Source organism: Pseudomassariella vexata (assembly GCF_002105095.1).
Source record: "Pseudomassariella vexata strain CBS 129021 chromosome Unknown BCR38scaffold_8, whole genome shotgun sequence".
Taxonomy (NCBI): domain Eukaryota; kingdom Fungi; phylum Ascomycota; class Sordariomycetes; order Amphisphaeriales; family Pseudomassariaceae; genus Pseudomassariella; species Pseudomassariella vexata.
The window spans coordinates 221733-240689 of record NW_024467963.1 but is presented as its reverse complement, the minus strand read 5'-3'; the positions used below and the strand labels follow the sequence as shown (position 1 = coordinate 240689).

Here is an 18957-nt window from a genome sequence, read left to right as displayed (position 1 = left end):
GTTAAAGTGCATCCTCCAATATTCGTTCACATCGTAAAGATTTGTAGACCCGCGGTCAAGCAGTGGTATCTTCTTTTCCCTGCCATCCCTATAATAACCATACTCATCCAAGACGCCGTGTCCACCTCTCAATATACTGCAGCGGCGGCGGTGGCAGCAGCATGATGTGGCTCGCCTCTATACAAGATCTCAATGTCACAGGCCGCTGATATAAATATAATACATGCACAGCTAAGAAGCCGGTTTTTCAATAGAAAGGGCTCCGTGAAAGTAGTCGGGACATTGCTGTGGTGGGACAAAAGAAACGCATTCATGCTTTGACGCTTCGAAGTGTGTTTGTTGCAGGACTATGCTTCTTTGGAATCGGCGGCAGAGCACAAGTCGGTGGTGGAAGAGGAGGCGGAGGCACGTCTCCAAGCTGAGGCATGCTTCGTCGATTCAACAAATGCTTTGTCGTTGGGTCATTGGTTAAGAATTGAGGCGAAGTGGCGGTACATGGGGATTTGGTCAGGCGCTTCGAGGATCTACGCGGCAGTGAGGGAAACTTCCCGTCCGTAGTACCAAGGTCACCAACGTTGGTGAATGAATGCCGGGCCGAGAGCGAAGGGAGGTTCTCTGCCAGAAAGCTTCCCCGCTTGTAGGAAGTGGTAGTGGGAAGTTGTCGTTCCGGGCCGGGAGAATCCACGGAACTCAGCGACCGAAGTGTTTCCTCCCGGACCTCCAACTTGGATAAAAACTTCGCTCTAGGAGGCGGAAGGGCCCCAGGGAGTATGAAGCTGGGAGCATTGGACCGCGACCTCTTCGGTGACATCTCCTTCAAGGCGCCCACACTACTCCTTCTTGGTGGGCTGGTTTGGATATTAAGTCTAAGAGTTGGTACTGACTGTCGTACCGCTGCCAGACTTGACCCTCGCGTGGGGAGCACTTCGCCTCTTGTCGCAGATATTGCAACATCCTTGACCCATGCCGAAAACATTGAAGGCGAAGCGGGACCCTCCTCTGCCGGAGGGCTTGGGGGTCGCAGTGTGGTAGGACCTCTCGTTTCCAGGGGCGAGCAGAGCGGCGAGGGTTGATCAACAACAACGGACAGGGGCCGCGACATTGCTAAAGCGGTCGGCGGCGGTTTGCGTGTTGTCTTGACGGTCAGCTCCTGTTCCGGCTCCTGAAATTGGTCAGAAACAGAATCGAGCGGCGTGGTCCGCACACCAGACATCCGTCTGCTCGTGTTATGAGGCACGCTGAAGTTCGGTATGCTTGAACGCCCAGGCGCGAATTGATATCCATCTTTCTGGACGGTCGAGCTGGGTGCGGTCGAGCGCGGGCGGATGGTAGGATCTATGCGTCCATCGAAAGCTGGCATCATAGTTTGCATCGACTGCCTACGATTCGCGATTGCCTGCGCGTTGGGACGGAGACGGACTTCTGGCACACTCGTTTGCGGCAAGGGGTCATCAGAATGGCGGGAGAAACTAGGACGAACAGGTGAGCATGCCGGAGAAGAGCCCGCAGAAGTCATGACTGTCCTCTGCCCAGATGATATAAACGACAGCCAATTACCGCTGTCTCGCAAACTGTCAAGGCGCTGTCCATCAGATGAGTAGTGACTCTCCGTAGTAGACGCGTCGTCCAGCACGAACTCTAGTGCAGGCTCTGTCGGCGTCAGCGCGGGAAGGGTTTCGGTAGGTTCCTTCAGGGCAGTTGGCGATGTCCAGGAAAAGTCTTCATGTTTTACGCTAGTGAAGCGTTCGGGATCTCGGACGACAAGTATCCTTTGACTGGGTCGCGCTCTGAGTGGCGATACGATGTCCTCCATGTTCGGTTTGCCAGTTTCCGTGAGCTTCTTCTTGCCACCCAGTGCCTCGATACCCCGTCGCAATATCGCAAGCCAGCTGTCCATGTCCTCGGCACTCTGAAATACCATCAGCATGTTGGACGCGTGCCTCTTTTCAGGACCTCGGAGTGCCAATTTGGCAAATAATGACTTCGAGTCTGAAGAAGTGGTGCCGTCAGAATCCATGTATGAAGAAACTTGCAAAACCCAGTGCCTTCCTGGGATGAGGTCGCTAGCGAATGCAGCAGAATCCTTGCTTAGTTGGAGTATCTTCTCGGGCAAGCGGTCGAAGGAACCTTCTGCAGCATATTGAAGTAAATAACCTGACGTGACAAACACGTAAATCTTGCTAGTCCAATCCAAGATATTCCTCGAACCCCCCCGTTGGTGTCTTCTCCTACTGCTCTTCTCCCCTTTTCTTTCGGCGTCATCTTCCTCGTCCATGTTTGACGCCGCAGGTGTCGTGTTGTCATGCATCAGCAAGCTGCCTCGATTGCCACTCATGCGAATGAGCACGTCAATAGATGCATTGCATGCTGATAAAGTACTGTGCTTGATCGCCTGAGGATACACTTGGAATAACGGGGGCGGATCCCAGGGCGCGTTTGCTGACCTCGCAGTGCGTGGTGTCTTTATGGTTGCTTCTGGTGGGGTTTTGGTTCTGGGGTGACTCGGATGTCCCAGCCGAGCAGAAGATGACTGGGCTTTGGGCGTTGCTGATGTAGACCTGGAGGAAGCGGTTGTGTGCGTTAGAGGCAGGAAAGCTGATTCGGATCGTGGAGGGTGCAGTGTGTGTGGCCAATTGCCGATCTCTGCCAACGAGGCGCGAATCCCCCCCGGTCTTGTAGACAACTCGCGCAAAGAAGACGGGTCGTCTGACTCTTTTGGATGATTTCCATCCTTGCCTGCCCTGGACCGGCCGAAAATGCTCCTCAAACCGACCCTCGACTCCCGCTTCACCAATGCCTCCGGCTGTGAATCTGTTCGCAGGGAAACTCGGTTCTCGTCCCCGGCTGTGTTGATATCTGGTGGCCGGGGGCGCCGCATGCTGTTGGAGTGAGATTGGAGGGACTCGAAAGCTCCGTAGGTGGAACTCATTGACTTCTGGTGTGACATGCTTTCCTCCTGCTAAATATGTCGTCGTGTTTCTCGTTGTCACGCCGTGGTGACGATAAAGTGATGAAGATGGTGTCCGCTACAGATATGGGTATGTTACCCTCAAGTTGTGGAAAGGCGCAATGCTGTTTGAAAAAGGCGGGCGTGACGGGGAGGATCAAATCCAGCAACAGCCGACTGAGACACTCGATGGAAGAATGAGGGCCGCCAAGGCATGTATAGCTCATCAACAGCTAGCAACCCGGGTATCACAGCGCCAGGATGTTAGGTGCTGCTAGGTGCAAGAAACCATTGTATGTCAAGGAGGTCAAGGCAACCCTGTGTAAGCTCCGAGCGCATGCTCTTGCGCAAGAAACCCGGAACGTTGTTCAGAGTCTTGACTCTCTTTCAGGTTGTCCAGGTTGATGAGCGCTCAGATCGTTCCCGGGAAGACCGTCGGATGGGACGAATCGGCCGATTGGCCAACTAGGCCCAAAGTTGCTCGAGTAGACTTTGGGGTGGTAGAGTTTGGGGCATCAAGCTACTTGAGTGAATACACAATAAAGGTACCTCGCTTTAAGAGGGTCCAAGGTTAGGCCAAAAGGGAGTGAACAGCGAGACGGCGCCATGGCGCATGAGACATGGGGACGAAAAGAAGTTAAAGTGCAGAATGGCGAATGCAGAGCAAATGCACAATGGAGGGGATTTACACATGCTCAAGTTTATTGACGTCGCACTATCGATGACGGCTGGGCCGCAAAATAGCGACCCCAACTGACTTACACGATTTGATGAACAGGGGCCCGGTGGAATACCCTGTCCGGAAACATCAGCCGTCGTGCTGGGCAGTCATGGGTTTGTTGTGATGTGGGCTGGGCTGCCCCAAGTCAGGGCTGGGCGGCTGTGCATCCATGCTGAGGCGCGGCGCCTGTTCACGACCCTGCGCACGACCCTGCGAGACGGGACGGATGCACCAAAATGGGCCAGAAACAATCCACGATAGAGATTTGTTTGGCCGGTACATTTACTCCCTCAGAGCATGCCAAGCTCCAAGGGGAAACGGCATCTACGACACCACAGACGCCACAGGGCCGTGTGCAGGGGCTATGAGGCCGACTGGATTACTAGCCAGGCATTCGGCGACAATCAGCGACCTCCATGATAAGTTCATTACTCATGTCTGCTACGGGGGACTCAGATGACGGAGTCTTTTGAGCCTCATGGTGGGATGTGCGGCCACACGAGCGGCCAGCTGGGTCAGAGCAGATCCATAGGAAACTTTGGAAACCTTTTCGACGAACTGGGATGTCCGCAATTTGAATTTGCCGTTGAACTTACTTGGTCAAAGTGGCAGGGCAGCAAGCAAGCAATGGGAGAATACACCTCTGGAACGTGACGTTGGTTTTTTTGCACAATCTGTGTCCAATTATGTCGAACGCCAATTTACCACGGACGTTTGTGTCTGGTTTCCAAGGTTGTTTTGAGTCTGTGAGAAGAAACGCGCCCGCGGCGTGCCCCCTGCCCCTGAGAGGGGCAGCTAATCAACGACGGAGCTGCTTCAGGGCTCCCTCGTCTTGTCAAGTGTCTGCAAGAAAAGATGACTGATTTTGTCCATGGGCAGAAATTTTTCATTCCAGAGCACGATTTGTAAGCAAGCAACCGATATCAACCGTCAAGCCGTTACCCAGCTACGTTGCGAACCTTGCATGTGAATAAATCGTGGGGCAGAAACGAGATCTAACAGGATCTAACAGGATCTAACAGCGGGCAGGAATTCAACGTCGGAATGAACGGGCAGCAGCACTGTGAGCACAGTTGATCAACGCGCCGATCAACCAACGAGAGACAGGACTGGCTGGGAAGCAGATCTTCCAGGAAACCAGGTACCGAATTCCTATTAAGGAAAGTGCAGATGTAATAGGCAGCAATCGTTTAATTAGAACGCATCCAATGCGCTTAGGCTGGTCATGTCGCTTAAAATAACGACATATCTTTGCCATTTTGCTGGATAATTTTGATGGCACAAGGTAAAAGTATCCGATAGGAATTGGGCAGGTAACAGATGAGGAGTATTGTCGTTGCCAACTGACCGAGTCGATGGAAACCTGCGGTGCGCGACTGCTCTATGCGTACATTTTGGCCTGCATTATAGCACCCAACCAACTCGAGCTGCACGTGCATGACATTCCCGAGGTTCGACAGCAAATACAAGTGAGGTTGCTCCGCGCATCAGAGAAACCTTTCCTGAACATCCCAAGATGAGGGTTTCCATGCGCCTGCAGTTACCATGAGACTGCCAGCTCTTCCGGCGCAAGGCGGTGCAGAACAGCAGATTGATGTCAATTGATGAATCGACGGATTTGGCATCTTAGGGGTTTCGGCAGCGTGCATGACCTCGTCATACCAATCGTTGCTCAGGTCAGCATTCCCAAGAAACTTTTGGTTTCTTCCTAGTTAGCTCCACGAATAACGCCTGCCGGGTTTCGCTTGCGACATGCATACTAATGGATGCTGAACAACATTGGCCTTTCGTGTCATCAAGTCCGTTCGTGAGCCTAGCAACTAAATATTCGGCAGACGCGCAAGCCCATACCCAACCGAATCAATTAACCATTGTTGCCTGTAACGCCAAATTCTCACCGTATCTCTGCCATCCTGGCAAACGCAAGAAGCAATATTGACTGCAGAAAGTGATGAATATTACATGCGCCAATGCAGAGGATAGATCCCGAAAAGTGGCATCGGAAATTACCCCTCATTCTACTTAAGTACAACGGGACGCTTGGGTCCTTCCCTGATCTCTCCTTGGAACCAGGTCCGCGGCTTATCGGGCTCTCAGGGCTGCAGGGAATATCGCAGCATCCTCGTTGGCTCCCTCTGCAGCGGTTCCTGTCAATTGTTGCAGGGGTCCATTTTGCTTGGACGGCGCACATTATCTGTGTTCTTGAATCTCAACGGCGAGCGTCGCACATGAATAGACAATGGGGTGGCTTTCAGTCATTTTTACACATCTACCAGCAGTGTGCCTTTAACCAGAACCTTGACGAATACAACACACCTATCTGCCCCAGAACTCTTCTTTGAGACCTGCAGCTCAGCTCACAGACGGTGTATTCCCACACGCGTGGCGAGAGTACGACTTCTATATTGCTGCGATGCTTTGTTGTAAGGTGTGACAAAAACCCCAAGTCAAAATTGAGTCTTACTCATTCTCAGCTGTCACGAGCTGGGCGCGTTCGGCTTGTCGAGGTGGGCCTAGGTTCCATTGCCATGGTCTGTCAAGCAGGGTTACCACCTTACCCCGGCCCCTCAGAACGACTGTCTGGCGCCATCGTCCATTGCTTCTGGCCAAAAGCAACGAATCAGTGGAGGCAAGTTATCTCGACTCGCATCGATATTCCCATTCTTCATCCATTCTTCATGAATTTCAAAGAACCATCCAGACTCTAGATGTGCATCCCGCAATCCCGTTGCGCTAGCCACATCGTGGGGTGCAAGTCTCGAGCTTGTCCAACTAGCACACCTCGACGTACTTGCCTAGAACTACTCCACCATGTCAACATTCTCAGGCATGGCTTTTAGCCTTTGGAATCCAAAACTCCGACTTTAGTTCGCTTCACTTAAGAAGTCTCACAGACAATTCGTGAGTCAAGTTCGCACTGATACTCGGACAGAACAAAACTTCTTGAACATTCTGGAGTGCCTGACCGTTAGGAGGCTTAGAGTCTTACTAACCAGATCTGCGGCGCGCCATTCTCCCAACCACCATTGGCGCTATCAAGGTTCGCGCGCGGCTTCAATTCGGTCATAACGGAGGACCAGCGGCTGTGCATCCTCGTGGCGAGATGTCCTAGTGAGCTCGTGTTGCTTCTCCGGTATCGAGGGAAGGAAGCGGTTTAATGATTTTGAGTCACCGTAGCTGAATCAAGCGTCGACGCTGAGGCATCCTGCGACGGTGAAACACTTCCAGACTTTCTTACTTTTGATACCACGCAATGGTCTGGTGTCAGCAACATGGAATTCCACGTGAACACGTTGATGTTTGAAGTTTCAAGTGCTGACGATGTTTTCAGACCATGACTGATCGTGTCTCTTTGGCCACTTCCACTTTTGACAGCTGCCATGCCATAGGAATTGGCGACATGAAGGATTCAGAGTCCAATTGTTTTTCGTTTCCTCTTCTCAGTGCATATCCGCAATCAAGCCGAGGTGACGAGGAACTCCAGATGGATGCCGGAGAGCTACTGCTGCGGCCTTTCCTGTTCAGCATTGCTCAATTTGCTTGCACTTTACGGCCCGTTTACTCAACCCAACTTCGGAAGTCCGGATGAGCCTTCTGTTCAAGACTTTGCCAACACTTCCTTGCGTCCTGTCTTGCCCGATATAACATGGCGAATACGAAGTTACGCACTCCGTGGCAAGTAAAGGCAGTAAGTACCAAGCTTTGGGTTGGCTATGCTGAGTCAAGTGCCGTTTCCCTGCCAGTGTCCATGACATGAGATGTAGCGATCGTCAGTATTATGCCTCCCAGAAGCACAGCAACTTTCGATAGAGTCTATTTCGATAAGGAGTCGGTATAAGACTGCTGCGCAACGCATAGCCCAATTCGATATGAGGAGTGTCTTCAGCAGCAGCCAGAGGACCACTATCTAGGCACTTCATGACCAGGCCTGGACTTGATCGTAAGTAGACTCGTCCATCTTGCAGTATTCTAGGTGCGTGCATGAAAGAGTTTCAAAACCTCACAAGCAATACAAGAAGATGACGAAACTACTCACCACAGGCCTACCTACCACTGTTGAACCATCATGTCACTATTTGCAAGGGACACTGAACCCTTCGTCAGGTTTCTTCAAGTCTATATCGAGTCTTAGAGGAGAAATGCCCCAAACAAAAAACACATGTTGCGTGCCCCAGGCACATCAGCATGCTGGGTAGGGCGCTTAGGCCAACTGCCCGTAGATAGTCCTTTCGTAGCTGCCGATACCTGGAAGTTAGTCCCTTCATCATCATCATCATCACCAATATAGCTCTCTTGCCTGTATTGCCCACAAAATAAATAGCTTGCACCTCCGAAACCCTTGGTGGGTTGGTGGGTGTTGCTGATTTATATTGACCTACGTTCTGTAGAACACTTACACGTAAAAGCGCTTCAAAGTAACCAAAATTTAATACCCAGCGCTTATTTAGGACCACGATGCTTGGGATATATGATGGTTTTGTACTAGCCTATTATAAGTCATATTATTTCATTCATTCTTTTGGTTCGCAAGGCTAGCAAAGTTTATCGAAATAGTCGACTTTCCAGAAACAGCCTGCTTCAAAGTAGAAAAAGATCAGAGCGAGGACAGTGTAAATGTGGTAGGTCAAGATCAGAGCCATACCGCTACAGTGCTGTATCCTTATCACGCCCATACTACATTTATTAGCCAATCTGATGATGTACTATTAGAGCTTAGATGGTGCGAGTGCATATGGGGAGGTAAAGCGTGTGTATTGGCTTAGGAAAGCTTGGTTGGCTAACTCGCTGGCTGGCAGCCTTGTAGTCCTACCCTTATCTTATCTATAGCTATAGGGTGAGCTTCCTCGGAGTCACGCGCCATTAGACTATTTCCTATTACCGCTGTTCTCTGTAGATGTTAGTAGCGCCCTGGATCTTCATGTAGGTTACAGTACTCCAGCGGATACTGTACGTGGACCAAAATCTAGCTCTAGCTCGTTATGCTCTCTTTTGCGTAGAACCAACAGGTATGGCCAAAAAGTCGATACTGGGACGGCCCATGTTTCATCTTGCGTGAAAAATGGTTTCCAGGAAGTCCACCATGCTGCATAAGCAGTGATTGAGGGTGGAATATTGAAGGAGTGACAACATTCATGCTTACTCAGCATCCAAGAAACTTGATGGACTTGACGTGCCCCTTGCTCCTCTCTGAACAAAGGCTGGTTGTGAGGATTCGCAAGAGGAGTTTAATATCTGACGAGTGCCTTTCCAGAAGGTAAAATTCTTAGTAGTCTGGTTGTGAGGATTCGCAAGAGGAGTTTAATATCTGACGAGTGCCTTTCCAGAAGGTAAAATTCTTAGTAGTCTGCGTGAGTTCATCATTTCGCATTCATGTCCCTTTCGGTACTGATATGATATGTAAGTAGTGTTGCCAACAAAAAGTTGGATAGGATACACCAAGTAGTTGCGCTCTCAAGGATCATGCCACCTTGATCAGCAATGCAAAGATACGATACAAAGCCATTGCCCCGTTGCCAGTTCCTGGACCCTCCTTACCGCCAAACGCCTTTATAGTTCCGGGTCCGATTTCCTCGCAATGCCGTCAGAAAATGCACATCACTCCTCTTTCGGAGTGTCCGCGACTGCTGTCGGTTGCACCGCTGTTGCGACCGATGCAGTGCCGTCTTCCTCGGATGCCGAAGTGGATTGCAAGAGATGAGAAGGATGCGCTGGTTCTCGCGTAACAGAAGCATTAGCGTGAGCCTCGCTCAATTGGCGCTCTGCGAATAGGTTAGCAAGGGCCAACTTCATGAAGATAGCATGAAGGACATGTGCATACCTAGTTCGCGAATGCGGTGGCGCAACATCTGATTCTCGCGAACCATAGACTGAGTTTCGGCTTGATAGAATGCACTTTCGTCCCGACCGCCGAGGATCCACTGCTCGCCGCTCTGGCTACTAATTGAGGTGGATCGCATCCTGGGAGACGAGGCCCCACGGCTAGGTGTTCGGGAGCGTCGATCGAAGGAACTGCGCGGGTGGGACAAGACAGGAGACCGCGGCATCGAAGTTGATAGTGATGAATGGTGAGAAGGTGGCGGAATTCCTCCGCTGCTCTGGTGTTGGATGGCCGAATTGGATCTCTCTGAGCTGGGCGGGGCATCCTCGGCGGCAACACTGCTTTGGGTCTGACCCTGGGCTGCTTGAAGCTGCTGGAGTTGCTGTTGTTGTTGACGTATCATCTGCAACAGACGGTTCACCTGTGCCTCTTGCTCGGCCTCGAGCTCTTGGTGAAGTTCGCCCAGACTGGGTGCCCGGTTGTGATGGGGGTCGCCTCCGCTTAAGAGGGGAGACGCAGTTATAGACCCTGGACTGGTTGCCCTATATCCACTGGCGTGCCCCTCGTTCACCATTTCACCAGGCCCAGGGCGGGCGGGGTCGTTGAGCTGGAGGTTCATGAGAACGGCAGATTGGCGACGACCGGCGTTGGGCGAATGTCGATGCCGTGATAATGAACTACTCGAAGAACCTGTGAGGAGGCATCGTGAGTAATATAATCAGGGACTTATACGGGTCACAAGTCTTACGTCGTGAGGGCTCATGTTGAAGACCAGCGTTTAATGTGGCAGCTGCCTGCAGAGAGATGGAGGCGGACCGAGAGGCGGGCGGCGGGGACTCGCCGGTAGTATGTGTCTCACCCGGGGAGCTGGAGGAATGCATGTTTCTAGAATATGAAGAAGGGGGAAGCGAGTTTAGGTCTGGAGCCATCGCAATCAAGGACGAGGCGGCTCCAAGTAGACTATGCGGTTCATATAGGGTTCCTAGGCAGCGGAGAACAGCGTTGGAGGAGTGGGCCTGCTGACTGTGAGCCGGTTCGGTGTCGAGGGCGTCGAAAGCGGCGTCGAATAAGGAGTTGGACAAGACGTGCCCATTGCCCGATCGAACCAAGGAAGGGGGCAGGCCGTTCAGTAACTCCGGGGCACGCAGGCAGTTCGTTCGCAGTGCTCAGGTGATGATGGAATGACTTTGTGGGACGGTGGATATAAAGGTCTGCGCAGGTGATGTATCGAGCTCGGCAACTACTCCAAGTCGGTTGCTGCTACCCCTGCTGTAGGTCTTCGCCTACTGGTGCAGTGGTGGCGGACCACATTGGCGGGGCAGTGGCACTAAACCTATTTCAGTTTTGACTCCTAATCAGTTCCTGATACTCGCACCTACCTATCCAAAGTCCCCTACTCTTCTCTACTACAAGGTGAGGACTTTGCGACTTAGAATATCTCGGTGAGTGTACATGGCAGATGGCCTATACAAAAACATATTGGAATATAAGCAGCGAGGCCTAAGTCTATTGCTTCTATGTGTAGCACCGTATGTACTATTACAAAAATCGTGAGTGGCACTTGTTTACACATTCCAAGCCTCCATCTGCATGTACTACCCGATCTCATGCTGCCGCGGCGAGGATTGTTTCTCGTTTTCCCCATACTGTTCCTCTCCATACTCATCGTCCATTTCTTCTAGTTCTTCTGTCATTCTTCTAGGCCCCTCAATCGACAGAATGTCTCGTTCCACGTCCGAGTGAACCAAGATCATAGAAGTTACGGCACGGTGTGTTTGCGGCGTTTCCTCCTCGATATGCTTGAGAATCTGATTGGCTTCCGGCGAGAAAGTGCTCATCTTGTCCAGCTCAATGTAGCCGCGAACCAGATAGTAGAACGTATGTGCCGTCGGTCGGAGGTGCCGAGGCTGCATTCCCCTTCGCCGTGCGTCAAGCGAAATCTTATTCTTCATGTTCGCCTTGGCCCGAGCCACATACCAACCTGTCCAGTTGGGCATGAGATATTTTTCGCAGACTTCAAATGCCTCTTTGTAGGCATTGAGCTTGACGAGCCCTTGCACATACATGTTCCAACTCCTACTGTTCAGTTTGAAACCCGCCGCGAGCACATCGGCAACAAGCTTCCGAAGTCCCGCCAGGTCGCCTTGAGATACCCGCAGTTCTTGCATGATCTTCAATCCATCCGAGAGAACGTATTGGTACTCCGGCGACACCCTGGAACCTTGGGAGGCTGGCAAGTAATCGCTCCAATCGGCCGAGAGCGCGCCTCGCTTGGCAATACCGAACATGACACCCCATGTCTCCTGGACGCGATCGTATTGCCCCTCGTGCCAGTCAGCCAGCATGATTGAACTCAACAAACGCACGGGCAGAACATCTCCCTTGCTCCGATTGATTCTGTAGACATTCTGATACAAGCCAACAAGCTTCTTGACAGTCATGAAATCCTTCATTTGCGTGAAGAGATAGATCATCCGACCGAACTGGAAAGTTTGCGGGTGCATATCTAGTAGTTGACCCGAGGTCTGCGGTACGGCAGAAGCCTCGTGGTATTTCGTGCCTTTGCCTTTCCGGTCGTCATAGAACGAACAGAACTCCTCCAGCGCCGCGCGAAGCAGACGATCCCCCGAGGCACCAAGCTGTCGGGAAGGAGGCAACCTTTGCCACTGGCCAAATGCTGTTGCCAATCCAACTATGCTTGTCGCCGATGATGCAAAGCCAACTTGTTGCATGAGCTTGTGTACTTTGAACGCTATGTCAGACTCTCCCGTCTTGATAAAGGCACCCAAAAGTGTGTGGAAATGGTCGGCCGTGACTAGGAATGCAGACTCTTTGATGGCAACAGCGAGCAACTGAAGCGCATGCTGACTCTGCCGAGAAAGCGAGAGTCCAAGCAGGAGTTCGTTGTAGGTATGGTGATCGTATGGAACCTCCATGTTAGTCATGACACTCAGGAGACGGTTTATCCTCGTGAGGTTGCGACGCAGCGCATAGGCGTGCAGGACTTTGTTCCATACCCGCGTGGGTTTAATTCCTCTCTTAGCTGCGCGCACACACACGTCCTCGGCTTCGTGAAAATGGTCGTTGTGGCAGTAAGCTTCGACGAGCGCGCCGAGCATCGCTGAGTTAGTATGGATCTCTTGCCGCCGTGCTCGACGGTAGAGATCGACAGTGAACCCCAGGTCTCCTCGCGAGGCAGCCATCTGCATCAATGTCCCGTAAGTGTATTGGTCTGCACCAACAGCTTGAGCGATTTCTTCGAAGGTTGCAATGCTACCATCATAGTCCCCCGTCTTGACCTTTGCATTAAGCAGGATGTTCCAGCAGTGTCTGTTAGGCTCAATGCCAAACTTCTCCTTGATATCGTTGAATATTTTCTGGACTTCGTGGATCTCTTCTCGAACAGCATGTACCTGAAGTAAATGGGCAAACGTGTCGTCACCATGTATAACATCGAGGTCAGCGTACAACTCCATGTAGTCTGTCCATAGCTTGTAAACCCGTTCTTTATCGCCCTCTGCGGCGTAGAAGCCAAGGAATTTTTGATAGGCACGCCGGGTTGGCTGGCCGTGAAATCTATGCCAGTCACCCCATAGCCTTTCCAGATTAGCAAGCTTGGCAGATGTCGAATGCATCGCAATGTAGGCTGTGAAAACCGTGTGTAAAACGGCATGGCTTGGTTGACAACCTTGCTGGCTTCGATAGCGCCGGTATATGTCGGGGACGTTCCTTCGACGGCCTCTGAATGAAAAATGGCGTAGAAATTCTTCAAAGGCGAGATGATCGTGAGTCATGGACAATAATTGGAGGACTTGGTCGTCGGAACAATTAGCAAGAGCCCGTCGGACGAGCAGCCTCCGAAGAACTTTGCCGCCGGCCCTTTTTCGCGTTTGTTCAAAGTAACTCTTGAGAGCAAGAATCTTCTCAGGAAGACCAGAGACCATAGCCACGCGGCTGAGTTGACTAGTTATACTCTCGAATTCCCATCGACCCGCCATCATGTTGTGAAGTTTCCAGAGGTCATTCAACAAGTCTGTAGTCGAAGATTTTATGGCAGAAGCAAGCAGTAGATCAAATGCCTCGATCAGGGATGGCACGTCAATATCAGTGCTTGAGAGACCTTTCGCAAAAATTTCCAAAGCCCGCTGCTCGTTTTGTAAATTCATTTCGGCCGTGAGGCCTGCCACAAACGTGTAGCTATCCCACCGAGTTGGGTCAATTTGTTGAAAGAGCTCCGATATTTTCCAGGAATCCGTCACACTGCCCGTCTTGGAAAGAAAGACAAGGGTCTGCCCAAGGTAAATAGCCTTGGACTGTTCGTCCAGCGACCGGTAGTGACGCCAGACTTGATCGGCATCGTCGGGGGTTCCGTTTGTTAGGAGAGCGACGAGAGCCTCCACATGATCAGCATCACGGTGACCATACATATTCTGAGAGTCATCCAATCTTATAGCAGCGTCCACGTCCTGGACGGCTGGTGTTTGATCGGCCGTGGCACCCTCGATATCTGCCCCGACAGCATTCTCTTGTCCTGACGCATCGACCTTGCCCGCTGCCGGAATTTCTGTTGACTTTTGTTCAAAGTGACTTTCGTCAACCTTGGTTTCCGCGCTCGGGGCCAGAGGTGTCGACGTCGCCGAAGAGCTGTAGAGTCGAGGCGAAACTTTTGCGAAGCTGTGTCCGGGAGCTGGGCCAAATCGGCGCATGAAGGCGACGGTGACATTGGGATAGAGGAAGTCGAGGAGAAAGGACGAGGCTCGGAGAGAAGTGTTCTTCGTCTCTGGTGAGTCGGTATTTAAGTTGAAAACACCGTGCATCAAGGCCTGCCATGCGTTGCTGAGCTCAACACCAGCAGCGCCATGCTGCCAGAAAGCCGTATGGAGCTGACGCCTGCTCCGAAAGGATTTGGTAGCTAGGGGCAGTAGAAGGCCGCATGGTTCGAGGCTCGCAGCTGTCTTCTCTAGCATTGGAGAAGTTGTGTAAGGTATTTTTGGCAGAGGCAATGACTTCTCATCTCATCCTCAGCACTTTCGCATCGGGCGTTAGTCGAGCTGGACACCGCAAATTTTGACAGGATTTGGTAACAAGCGATAGTACGCACAAGTCAACATGACGTAAGCCTCTTGTTAGTTTGGGATGAACAAATGGCTCATCCAAGCATAGGTGTTCCGGGGTTCGCCTGGTCCGCAAAATGCAATCAGACACTCTGATATCGCATTAGTCTTGGAGCGCCGGTTAAGAATTATTTTGTATCCGGGTCGCGCTTAGCAAGATGAAGAACTTCGGTTTAAGAGCCTAGAGCCGCAGGGAGTTTGGCGCGTAATATTCGACACGGTTATTACCCCACTTGCACCCACCCGAGCCACTTCGAACGCTGGGGTTAAGTTCCCCTGAGCAAGCTTACCTAGGAGCACTCAGACTATTGGTACCGCCCCACAACTATTCTTGGTACTGCTACCCCACCACCATCAAATGGACGGCAAGCCCAAACAATGCTTCAGCAACAAATTGTCGTGTTCAACGCAACTAACGCATCTCACGCCGACGGCAGGTAGTCTTGGCTCTTAGCGAGCCTCTTAACCGCCATGGACATCACCAACTTCGTTCTTGCCGCCAGGAACCAGGCCCTTCTGTACGGAGACTACTCGACCTACCACAGACTGTTGACCAAAAAGCTGCACAACTGTCGCAAGAAGCTCAAGCTCACGTCCAAGAACCGATCGAAATTCGTCAAGAAGGGACCGGTCGCGGCAGAGCAGATCGCAGAAGATCATGAATACCTTCGCCTTGTCCTCCTCACTGCAGAGCGGGCTTGGGCCCATGCTATGAGGCTTAAAGCCATCCACTCTACAGACAGCAAGGGAATCACTGGCCGAACGCGCAGCCACATTGTATCGCGACTAGACAAGGGAGCCCGAATTGCTGAGCAGTTGGTCGAGCGGCTGGTAGATGGCACCAGTGGTGCAAGCAACACCGACGCCCTGGAAGCTCGCGCTTATGCCTCCATGATTCGAGGTTCCGCCCAGTTCGAGAAGCAGAGCTGGGAGCCATGCTTGCGAAGCTACTCCACTGCACGCATTATATACAGTGCGCTGACTACGGCTCTGAAAACTGACACCATCAAGGACCTGCTCTTGGAGACTATTGATCCCTCGATACGATATGCAGCATACCAGATCAAGATACCCCGAACCTTGGCGATTCCGACTATTGCGAGAAAGGCATTCCCCTCTGATTCCTCATTAGTTGAGCATATCAACAGATTAGACCCTGACCTGCTGAAGCAGGGCGGGTCGGAAGCACAGAAAGGACACGTTGGTGCTCCCAATGCACCTCAAACCATCACCTGGAGATCCCGAGAGGTCAAAATTGAGGATGCTGCTATTGCCTTGGCGCTGGCCTCGACAGATACTGCCACTGCCCGGCTCGCGGAGAAGCTGGCCTCGTCCGAGGTGGTCCTTCCAAAAGAGATGGCTGCGGCTTACGATGATGTCCTCATTGCCAGCCAGGATGCTGCAGATGCCACGAAGCATTCCATTGATGAGTTGAGAGAAGAAGGTGTATCGCAAAATGATGCTCGCGTACAGAGTTTGCAAATGACTCGAACTGCCGTCAACTACCAGATGATTAGCTGGAGAATTGGCCGCAACCGAGTGCTAAGTGGTGAGCATGACGGCGCTCTGCTTGACTCAGCCCCTAATACAACAAGAAAGGCGAAGAAGGAGGCAGTGTCCAAGAAACCAAAGATAGAAGCGCCTGGTCGAAAGATCGCCAGACTCAAGGAGAAGGTGGTTCTTTACGACGCTACGCTTCAAAGTCTGGAGTCAATCAAGGACTTGCCTGGTGTTGCTTCGGATGAGGAGCTTTTGGAGCAACTGGATGCGACTTTCAAATATTTCCACGCCCTCAAGTTAGTTCAGCCGCATGTTTGCCTCTTTTCTCATATGTTACCTACTGACAGATTCTACAGATGCCTATCTATTGCACGTTCACACTCTCTGGCTGGTAATTCCGTCAACGCTCTGGCGCTCACGAAACATGCATTTGGCGAATGTGAAGAGTCGGCAATTTTCTTTGCCAAGCAAGAGCCTAGCTCGTCAAAGTCACCTCGCAACATCGAAATTCGTAGTAGTGATATCGAGTTCCTCCACAGTCTGCTTAAGGGTGAACTGCAGCGATGTCGCGCGCTGGTGGAGATCGACAACCTGCGTGCGAAAGCTTCAGGCACAAAATCCACGATTCCGCTAGTTGAGCGACTGTACGAATACCCAGCCGAGGGCGTGGATTTGGAGAACCTGGTGGCATATCCTCCCAAGGTTGAACCAATTCCTGTGAAGCCACTCTTCTTCGACGTTGCTTGGAACTACATCGACTATCCCGGGAAGGCACCTGTCGCGGCGGAGAAACCTAGCGATAGCACAGAACAGAAGAGCACTTCATCGGCTCAGAAGAGGGGTTGGTTCGGTTTTGGAAGAAGCTAGTTCCCACATACTTTGACCCAATGATAATTCAAGGCACCCCCGTTGTGCTGTGTTGCGCAACCTTACCAATTCTCATATCTGCAATCATCACCTGTCGATCAACAACCGTTTGTTGTTTTCTAAATGAGATTTATGTCTCAATTGTGCCGCCAAGTCGGTTTCTCCCGCTGCTGAATCAAATGAATGGAATGCCGCATCATACTATCTATTCATCCCTTCGGCCGAGACACCTAGTCAATACAGGTGACATCCGTGATATGTATCATATTGCCTTCTCACCGCCAACCCCCCACCCCCACAGTTGCGTGGTCATCGATTGTCCAGCAGCCAAACGAACTTGATTCTGGATGACATTGACGGTATCGACGAACCGCAGCGTTCCCCCCCCGGCTTTCAGCATGTGGATGAAGCATGGCGCGCAGACACGTCCCACTCGGGATATTCGACACCTCGGTCATCTGCTTCTTCGTTATCGCACCTACTCTTGGTCTCGGCCTCTTGGTCTCGGCCTCGGGTTCGGATGCGCACTGAAAATTCATATCGTATACGCGGCAGCGCCGTCCACCTGCAGCAGTTACCCGGAGCGTTTCGATTTCGCTCCCAACTCGACAGAGGATGTCTCGAAGAAGGCCACGGTTCGCGAATGTGTTTTTGGTATCACGCAGGCGCTTGCCGCGCTTGACGGCATCCAAAAACCCATACTGGTTATCAATGTACAGAGACCAGTGCCGCTGATCGAGGATAATGTAGGGGATACGATTAGGATCCAGGTGAACAGTTTGATGGGTAAGTAGAACACCACGGTACATTGGCATGGTATCGATCAGAATCGCTCGAATAGAGCCGGGTTTCACGTATGCGATTGAGATTCGGGGACAGAGGAGGATGTATTGGTATCATTCGCACCTGTGGGTACACTATACCGGTGGGATGTATGGCCCGATTATGGCGCACGATCCCGAGCAGATGGTGCCAAAGTCTGATGAAGAGAGAATCCTGTTTGTGGGTGATGGGTATCATACCTATGGATCTGTTGCATGCTCTCCTTTTTGACTCGCCCACTATGTAGCTTCCTGAAGTAGTGAGTATTCTGACAAATTTATAGCTCCTGACAAGCCGCCTGAATCTTTCATCGGAATGGGTGCCCTTAGAATCAGGCGTCGAGCCCCTAGTAGAGAACATGCTGCTAAACGAGCAACACAAATACAACTACTCTGACACTTCTCCCGCTTAGCCTCCCTCCCCAGACCAACGATGTGGGACCAGCTGCACAGGCGGGCAACTATACAGCATCAAAGTCTGCTCAGGCTAGAAACTGCGTCTACGCACCAAGCTTCTACTCCTACGACACCAGTCTCCATCCCAATTAGTAAACCCAACATGCACTACATCGAATACATATTCCGACAGGCGCAAGATGTGAACCTCATCTTCATCAACACGACGGCGTACTCCCCTTGACCGACAACGCGACGCTGTGGAAGGCTGTGGGGCAGAAATTCGGTGTGAAAGAAGTGAACCCGTGTAGTGGCTGGGATTCTAGGCTAACCAGCAGGTGTTGCTGGTGCCGGATGCGGGTTGGGGGGTGCAGGTTGTGATTAATCCGCGGGGTGCTCTGGAGCATATACAGTATGCCACCCAACCACCTTTTCTTTCTTTTTGTTTCTCTTATTACTTCTCTCCCCCTGACTCCTATGGAAGGATTTAAATTACTTTAGAAAACTAGATTAATGAAATCACAGCGGGCACGCCTTCCAAATCGTCGTAGCCTCTACAGCGCTTTCCCCAACAACACTAGTTGGAACCTCGACAATCCGGGGCCTGTCGGCCTTACACTGTCACGTGGCCTGGCACATGGAGAGCCGCATGTTCGTATCCCTGGCGGAAAGGCCCGTGGTCTGGTTGCTTTGATCAACGTGCCGGTGCACATTAAAGTTTAGCTTACATCGATCCATGGAAGTCTTTTTTCGACGTTCACCCACCTGCAGCC

General features: G+C 51.7%; 5 protein-coding genes across 5 annotated transcripts; 2 read left to right on the top strand and 3 right to left on the bottom strand.

The window, feature by feature from the left end:
• Positions 1-352: 352 nt before the first annotated feature.
• Positions 353-2908, bottom strand: BCR38DRAFT_301622 (uncharacterized protein; the record flags this gene model as incomplete). The annotated part of the gene is made up of 1 exon (XM_040854563.1): positions 353-2908. A coding segment is annotated over one exon (2556 nt), but the record flags the coding sequence as incomplete, so codon positions are not given.
• A 6355-nt stretch (positions 2909-9263) lies between these two features.
• BCR38DRAFT_344918 (uncharacterized protein) lies at positions 9264-10367 on the bottom strand (the record flags this gene model as incomplete). Its single annotated transcript, XM_040856143.1, has 3 exons — positions 9264-9427; positions 9487-10176; positions 10235-10367. The coding sequence occupies 3 exons, from the start codon at positions 10365-10367 to the stop codon at positions 9264-9266; spliced, it is 987 nt and encodes a 328-aa protein (XP_040714608.1).
• A 611-nt stretch (positions 10368-10978) lies between these two features.
• BCR38DRAFT_435513 (uncharacterized protein) lies at positions 10979-14785 on the bottom strand. The gene has a single exon (XM_040860382.1). The coding sequence runs from the start codon at positions 14451-14453 to the stop codon at positions 11082-11084; it is 3372 nt and encodes a 1123-aa protein (XP_040714607.1). The 5' UTR covers positions 14454-14785; the 3' UTR covers positions 10979-11081.
• Positions 14786-15071: 286 nt separating this feature from the next.
• Positions 15072-16967, top strand: BCR38DRAFT_344717 (signal recognition particle protein; the record flags this gene model as incomplete). The annotated part of the gene is made up of 2 exons (XM_040856127.1): positions 15072-16396; positions 16457-16967. The coding sequence occupies 2 exons, from the start codon at positions 15072-15074 to the stop codon at positions 16965-16967; spliced, it is 1836 nt and encodes a 611-aa protein (XP_040714606.1).
• Positions 16968-17105: 138 nt separating this feature from the next.
• On the top strand, positions 17106-18421 carry BCR38DRAFT_218199 (uncharacterized protein). Its single transcript, XM_040854219.1, has 2 exons — positions 17106-17753; positions 18073-18421. The coding sequence occupies exons 1-2, from the start codon at positions 17315-17317 to the stop codon at positions 18183-18185; spliced, it is 552 nt and encodes a 183-aa protein (XP_040714605.1). The 5' UTR covers positions 17106-17314; the 3' UTR covers positions 18186-18421.
• The last annotated feature ends 536 nt before the right edge of the window (positions 18422-18957 follow it).

What these genes read in the sequence shown, in the direction of transcription:
- BCR38DRAFT_435513 (XM_040860382.1), bottom strand. Translation starts at nt 14,453, where the DNA reads ATGCTAGAGAAGACAGCTGCGAGCCTCGAACCATGCGGCCTTCTACTG.
- BCR38DRAFT_218199 (XM_040854219.1), top strand. Translation starts at nt 17,315, where the DNA reads ATGACATTGACGGTATCGACGAACCGCAGCGTTCCCCCCCCGGCTTTC. An exon ending in CCAGGTGAACAGTTTGATGG is followed by an intron (nt 17,754 to 18,072) that starts GTAAGTAGAACA and finishes ACAAATTTATAG; the next exon opens with CTCCTGACAAGCCGCCTGAA.